This window comes from Octodon degus, unplaced genomic scaffold (genome assembly GCF_000260255.1).
Source record: "Octodon degus isolate 3935 unplaced genomic scaffold, OctDeg1.0 scaffold00127, whole genome shotgun sequence".
Classification (NCBI taxonomy): domain Eukaryota; kingdom Metazoa; phylum Chordata; class Mammalia; order Rodentia; family Octodontidae; genus Octodon; species Octodon degus.
Window position 1 is genome coordinate 5,234,091 of NW_004524703.1, and position 8,304 is coordinate 5,242,394.

The 8,304-nt window shown below is 35.3% G+C and overlaps 1 protein-coding gene across 1 annotated transcript in view; it reads right to left on the bottom strand.

Annotated features, from left to right (window-relative positions):
- Lyst (lysosomal trafficking regulator) overlaps positions 1-8,304 on the bottom strand; it is a 289,805-nt gene that overhangs the window by 98,834 nt on the left and 182,667 nt on the right. The window contains exons 29-31 of the mRNA XM_023700860.1: positions 2,916-3,107; positions 2,206-2,384; positions 371-581 (exon numbers count right to left, since the gene is read on the bottom strand). Coding sequence (XP_023556628.1) covers positions 371-581; positions 2,206-2,384; positions 2,916-3,107 — 582 coding nt within the window. The remainder of the gene's footprint in view (positions 1-370; positions 582-2,205; positions 2,385-2,915; positions 3,108-8,304) is intronic.

Genomic DNA, 8,304 nt, shown 5'->3' on the forward strand with positions numbered 1-8,304 from the left:
TCTGTATATTCAAAATGATTAGGATAGATATATAGTTGCATTCTCTTAATGAATAGAGGGATTTGTTCTAATAGAGTTTGTAAATAGGATATCATGTCTGCATCTTGTACAGCAAATAACCACTAGGAAGAATGTATGCAATATGTTAATTATTGAAACTGTCCTACCAATTTGATTTGAAACTGTCTCATCGCTATTTGTTTTTTAATAAAATTATGGAAAAAAATAATGGAAAAAAGCAAAATAAAATAAAATAAGTAGCAGGAAAAAATAATTTATTTGGTAAGAAAAATTATGTTCATGACGTTGGACATGAAAATAGAGTTTAATTTAGTTGTTTTGAAAGACTTCATATTTTACTAAAAGATACTTACTTGCAGTGATTGGCTAAGACAGTCACGCAGTATTTCCTGATGATTAGGTTCACGTAGTATTTCAAATATTTGCTTTCTCTCTTGTATAGTGTGGGCTGGTGACAAAATATGTACAAGTAGTCTCCCAAGCTGCATTCGAAATGTTTCCTTGCAAGACCACAGAATTTTAGTCCACTGCTGCTTAGAGCCATTGGTTTTACTTGAATTCTTAAATTAAAATAGGAGTGAAATTAGGATTACATTTATTCAGTAGTAAAAGTTACAAAGACATACACACACATACACACATACATACATACATACATACATACATACATACAAATGAGAATCTAAGGGCAAGGAATGTATAACGTTCATAACAGCAGTATTTAAAATAGCTGAAATGTAAAAACAACTCAAAATTTCTTTTAATGGATGCACTTATAAACAAAAGGTAGATATACATTACAATGGAATATTATCCAGCCTTTTAAAAGAAACCAAGTTTTGATACGTACTTCACAACATGAGTGAACCTTGAAAATATTATGCTAAAAAATAAACACAAAAGAACAGATAGCATATGATTCCATTTATCTGAGGTATCTAGAATAGTCATAATCATAGAAGTAAAGTATAATAATGATTATTGGGGTTGGATAATGGGAGCTATTGTTTAACAGGAACAAAGCTTCAGTTTGGAATAATGAAAACATTCTGGAGAAGAGTTGTACAATGTATGACTGTACTTAATGCTACTGAATCATAAACTTTCAACAGTTAAAGTGGTACATTTTATGTTATATATATTTCACCACAATTTTAAATAGAAAGACAACCCTTAAAAAAGTCTCAAGGCATTTAAAAATTTCCAATGTCTCACAAACCATAAAGTTAAAAAAAAAACAAAACAAAAAACCAAGCCTAATGGCAGACAAACACACATTGATTTTGTAGCATAAAGGAGAAAGAAGCCATAGTAAAGACTTCAACTAGTATTATAATATTCAGTGTAACAGTCACAAAACCAAGTTAACCATCAAGTTTCCCTAATTTAGCTGGTCAACAACTAATCATAGTTCTAGTAACACTAAACTGGTTCTGATCAAATCACCTGTCTTGGATTTAAAACTGGAACTGTACATTGTTGGTGGGAATGTACTATTCTGAGATTGGGAATTTCTTATAACTTCTACTCCTAAGGGCTCTGTGTGAGTTACTTAATTCTTTTTTTTTGAATTATTTAATTCTAAGTGAATCCAGTTTGGATTGCTATTCAGAGCTGGCCAATAAAATCTAGTTTATATTTAGAGATTGGTAGTCATGACTTATAAGTCTTGGAAAAATTTGATTGGGGTTTGGTATCTAGGGAGTAAATTGACTGATTTTGCCCTGTGGTCAACTCTAAGTGACCACAGAAACTCAAGTGAGGTGATGATAAATGGAGTCTGATACATGTCAGGATTCTCTATCATTCTGAAGGTGTTAGATACATTTAACAAAAAACTAAACTTCACAATAATTCAGAAGACTCAAGAGTATACCTATAAACAGGGTTCTTTTACAAATAGGCCATTTTAAAGTTTCAGAGTAATCAGCAAAGTTCTTTTTTCTGATGCTACTCTCCCTAGACAACAACATTAGAAAATGGTTCTCAGTGAACAGACTTAAAGCTGCACAAAATAAGTCATTTGGGAATGAGCAACATATATTATTATAAAAAATTCAAGTTGCCTGAGTTTCAGAAAGCTCTCTGAAAGAGTACAAAGAAATACAATTGTATAAACGTGAAGTACAGACACATAAAACCTCTATTCCCTTTGAATATTTTTCATGTCCTTACTTTACTTACAATACACACTTTGAATCCTTCCATTAGATATGTGAACATTTCTTTCTGAAATGGATTAGAAACTGAAGGCTGTTCATGATGAATATTTTCCTCAGAAATTTCAGTCTGTAACACTGAAGTCTTGCTTTGAGTTGCATTTTCTGGAGTTCCCAAAATGTCAATAATGTCTGAATTAAACTCTTTAAATTAAATTAAGAATAAAAATTGGTTAAATCATTGATACATAATCATTACAAATGATGCTGGCAAAAATATGTAATTGCTAATTCATTTACACTATATAAATAGTTGTGCTAGACAGAGTCGAGGTATAATAGAGAAAGTAAATTCTCCTAAACAATGTAGAAATTTTTAAAATGTTATGAAAGGCAAAAAGTGTATATCAGAGACACTATATTATTTTAAAAAACAAATATCAATCTAAGATGCAATTTAACACATTTAAAAGTAGATTTTTAGGGTTGGGTATATAACTCAGCAGTGCAGCGTCTGCCTGTCAAATGTGAAATCCTGAGTTTGATTCCTGGTACCCCCAAAAAGTGGATTTTTATTGAAAACTATCAGTTCCAAATAAGAAATTCCTTTAATGATGTGGAAGATAAGAACAGAAAAACAACACTTTAAAATTTGAAAACTAGACCATTTCCTCTAAAGTGACCTTTCTTTTATTTAAAAGTCTAAGGAAGAACAAATTAATTCTACTGTCCTACCTTGATAAATGATCCTGTTGACTGCCAGGACCATGAGTCTCTGCAATCTCTGTGTAAGCTCTGCATCAGTGGCTTGGCTGGGGTTCTCCGTGCTCATTCTCCTCTGCATCATGGTGTGGAGCTCGTCACTGGCCACTGAACGCATTCTCATCAGAAGAGACTCAGTTTGGGCCAGGGGAAATTTTCGAGGACCTTCAAGTATATAAATTGAGATAGCCAATGCCAGTGTTAGTGATCCAGAGATCTATGTTTACTAAAAAGATTTGCTTATAGATTGTGAAAAGAACTTAATTACTATAAGGTTAATTTACAAAGGAAATAAAGTGATTAAAAGAAAATGATATTTTTCCTTCTTTAAAGAAGTGCAACAGTATCTCAGGTCTCCAAGTCTGAAATAACAGTGTTAAAGTCAATGACATTGCTTACCTGGAGGGATCTCATTTGTCAAGTTTGGAGTTTTCTGAAAAACCCAAAGTATCAGATGGGCATGAGTAGCTTTGAGTGTTTTAATTAAATATTTTAAAATACTGTTTCACTTCTTTATATCCCAAAATCATCAAGAGCATTTTAAAGCACACTGTGTTTTAGTAAGAACACTGCTATTTCTGGATAATTACTGTTGTTAAATTTTATAAATTAGTAATGAAAATTGTATATAGTGACAAAGTAGAAACCAGTCAGTAAAAGTAAAGAGATCAGAAAAGTGAATACAATTCCAGTGATTTGTTATAAAAATTATTTGGGGCAATGGATCATTTGGAATTCAATGCTATAAAAGCATTTCTTAAGAAACATTTCTTCTGATTGGATAGGTACAAGTGGTGTTCCTGTGTCATTACTACACCTGCTCCAGAAGGTATCACACAGGTAGAGCATCCAGGAGAAAACTGGGGGGAGGAGTCTTGATTTAGCAGACTGAAGGGCAAGGCCATTGGAAGTTGACCATAGGAACGAAAATGACGTCTTGGTAGATGAGGAATAACAGAACCCTTCATTGGAATTGAACCTTTGTTTGATATATGAAAACATATGCAAATTTCTATAAACAAGTGCTACAAAACTTACATATGACTAATTTATATCAAGCTTCTGCAAGATACTTAAAAATTCTTTCAGTGGTCTAAAACACCTGCTTCGGCAGGCACAGTGACCAACCAGGGTTTGATTCCCTGAGTGCTGTGCTGGCTCCAGTGGTAAAAGCCAGTAATCCCGGTACTTGGGAGGCTGAAAGCAGGAAGGATTGCTATGAGTCCAATCTACGTAGTGAGACCCTGTAGATTCCGTACCAAATACGTAAAAATAAATAAAATTAAAAATTTTAATTGTTCATTATTTTACATAATGAGTTATCTTTTTTTAATGCATTTGGTACATGGTCTCACTACATAGCTCAGACTCATAGTGATTCTCCTGTTTCAGCCTGCACAGCACTGGGATTACAATCATGTGCCACCATGCCAAGTCTCAATGGATGGTTCAGTGAGCCTGGGTCAGGGTCAGCGTAGCATGCATGTGGTGTCAGGGATTGAACACCAGTCCCTGCACTTTCCTAAGCAGGTGCTTAGTCTGCTGAGATATCTCACTGGCCCTCATAAAGTTATCTTAATATATTTAAGAAACAAAGGAAAAAAATTTTATTCTGTATATATTTAAGAATAATATTGTCAGACAGTGTTTTTAATTTAGGCAGATTATTCTTGAAATCTGTATCTATGATAATTTTCATGCTCTAGGAGCTGCTGATAAATCATAACCTAGAGGGATAGCAATATCATGAATGAAAGAAATATTAGTCTTCTCTAGTACTCGATGTTAGAAAAAGTGCAAGGGTATTCTAGCACTCATGCTTTGAAGACACAATGGGTGGGACTCTGGCAAGGTGGGATCAGTGGGCCCAGCGCACACAGGCATGTAGCTTTCCTGTGCCTGGTTCAACCATTTAGGAACTTTGGAGGACTCTGGGTGGCCTGTAAGACTCTAGTAATCTCTGACTCTTGGCTCCCAGCATGCAGGAATGGAGCTTGTACTGGCACTGGGCCAACCTTTTAAGAACTTAGGAAGATTCTGGGCAGCTCATGGGATCCTGGTGAATCTGGCCCATACCTGCCACCTAAATCAAAGCTTTGTTGAGTGGTGACCAGTCACCCCCACTAGTAGTGAGAGCCTTGGTGAGACCTACCCTGTCCCCACTATATCAGAAACCTTATTTACTCATTTCCTACCACTGGTAAGTTTGAGTGATTATTGGGAGCTTTAAAAATGCCAAAATAAGGGCTGGCCAAATAGCTCAGTGCATCAAGGCACCTGCAAGCAGGCACAGGGGCTGGGGGTTGGATCCCTGGGCCTGTTGTGCCAGCCCTGCCCCTGGGGCACGCTTGTGCTGAGATGGCAATTGAGATGGGGCATGGTGGCATGTCCCTGTAATCTTGGGAGCTCTTAGGAGGCTGTAAACAGGCAGATTATTATGAGTCCAATCTAGTAGTGAGACTCTGAACACCCTGTAGACCCTTCCCTAAAATACAAAAAAAAAAAAAAAAAAAAAAAAAAAAGCCAAAACCCCACAGCAAAAGGCAATCTCAATTCTCCAGCCCAGTCAGAACAAATCCAGGAGACAAGAACATACAAGAGCTTGGAAATCACACATCTAAAATTTCTGAAATAATAGCAACTGAAGTAAAGAAACAAGTCCATCAGGCTACAGAAGAGAGGTCTGGCCAAATAGTTCAGTGGATTAAAGTGCCTTCTTAGGCAGATGCAAAGGCTGGGAGTTCAATCCCTGGGTCTGCGGTGTTGGCCCCACCCAGAGGCACGCTGAGATGGCAACTGAGTCTGGGTGTGTTGGTGTGTGCCCATAATCAGCTCCTGGGAGGCTGTAAACAAGTGGATCACTATGAGCCCAATCTAGTAGTGAGACCCTGAGCACCCTGTAGACCCTTCCATAAAATACAAAAAGAAAAAAAAGCTATAGAAGAAATGAGATCAGAAATAATCTCTCAGGTCAAAAAAGAAATGACAACAATAATGAAAGAATTGCTCAGCACAGCTAAAGAAGATATAGATAAAAAAAAACAGAGGAGAACAGAAAAATGATGGAAACTTGAATTAACAATATAGGAAGGAACTAGAATGAATAGAATAGATTCAAACAGATATCCAGGAAATTAAGAATTCCATTGAAAGCTGGCAAAGCTGCTTGAACGAAACTGAAGATAGACTTTCAGACCTTGAAGACAGCAAAGCTGCTAATGAACATGAAAGAAAAGATCTCTTAAAAATAATAAGGGACCAGGAAATAATAATTTAGCAGCTACAAGACAACACAAAGAAAAATAATGTAAGAATAATAGGTGTCAATGAAACAGTAGGAAACAATATAAATGACATAAAAAGAATATTTGTGGAAGTGCTAGAAGAAAATTTTCCAAACATAAGAAAAGAATCTGACGTACTAATAAGTGAGGCACATAGAACTCCAAATAGCCATAATCAAAATAAATCTATACCTAGACACATAATAAATCAAGATCTCAGAAATTCAACAAAAGAGTAGAATATTAAAAGCTGCTAGAGAGAAGAAACAGGTCACCTACAGTGAAAAGCTCATCAGAATCAGCAATTTCTCAACACAAACCATCAAATCAAAAAGGGCTTGGAGTGAAGTATTTCAGGTCCCGAAAGAAAAAAACTTCCAACCCAGATTGATGTACCATGAAAAACTATCTATCCAATTCAATGGTGAGATAAGATCCTTCTATGACAAAGAACAACTGAAGAAATTCATAACCATCAAACTAACTCTAAAATAGTACTGATAGATATCCTAGAAAGAGACACAAACAACCACAGCTTCAAGAACAACAGAAAGGAACCACCAAACAGACCAAGAAGGGAAATTAAAAAGAAGGGAAAAGTACAGAACCTGTAGCAGGAAAATAACATGACAAAGCCAACCCAATACATATCGGTTATAATCATCAATGTAAATGGCCTCAATATACCAATAAAAAGAAACAGACTAGCCAACAATATGCTGCATACAAGAAACACATTTAACTCAAAAGGAAATGCACAGACTGAAAGTCAAAGGATGGAAAATAATTCTTTATGCCACAGGAAACCAGAATAAAGTAAGGGTTGCTATTCTGGTAGCTGACAATATCAACTTCAAACCAAAAATCAAAGAGTTAAAGAAGTTCTTTAACTTGTTAAGGAAAAACTGCAGGAGGAACAGGTAACAATTATAAACATATATGTACCCAATATAGGAGTATCTACCTACATAAGACAAATCTTAACAGACATGAAAAATCAAATGAGCAATAATACAATTGGAATGGAGGACTTTAGCACACCACTGTCACTGATAGATCAACGAGGCAAAAAAATCAGCAAAGAAATAACAAAACTAAACCAAACTTGTGAAGAAATGGGCTTAATAGACCTTTACAGAGTGTTTCACCCAGCAAAAACATAATACCCATTCTCAGCTGCACATGGGATATTCCCCAAAATAGACTATATAGCACACAGAGCATACTTAAGTAAATGCAAAGGAATTGAAATTATCCTGTGCATACTATCTGACCACAGTGTTGAAACTGGAAATTATTGAAAAAAGAAACTACAAAACACCATAAATGCATGGAATTAAATAACAACATCCTAAACAACCAGTGGGTCACTAATGAAATTAAAGAAATTAAAGAATGCTTACAATCAAGTGAAAATGCAGATACAACTTACCAGAACTTGTGAGATGCAAGAAAGGTAGGTGTCTTAAGAGGAAAATTTATAGTGCTAAACTAGCACATTAGGAAAACAGAACAAGCCCAAATAAATGATCTTAAGTTGTATCTCAAGCTCCTAGAAAAAGAAGAGCAAGTCAAGCTCAAAGCCCAAAGAAGGCAGGAAATTATAAAAATTAGGGGAAAATTAATGCAATGGAGATGAATAAGACTACACGAAAAAGAAAAGGATCAAAGAGTTGGTTCTTTGAAAGAATAAATAAAATTGATAAACTGCTAGCCAATCTTATCGAAAAAAAGGAAAGAAAAAACCCAAATTCATATAATAAGGAATGAAAAGGTGAAATCACTACAGACACTAGAGAAATTCATAAGATCATCAATACCTACTTTTTAAATCTTTACCCTTATAGGATGGAAAATACAGAGAATATAGACAGTTTCCTAAATACATATTAAATGTCAAAGCTGAGTCAGGAAGACACACAAACTCTGAATTACCCAATAATGGGAAACAAAATTGAAAATGTAATTTTAAAAAACCTAGCAATAGGGGCTGGAGAGATGGCTCAGTGGTCTAAAGCACCTACTTAGAACAAGCTTAGCAAAAGCATCAGGGACCGCGGTTCAATCCCCCAGCACCA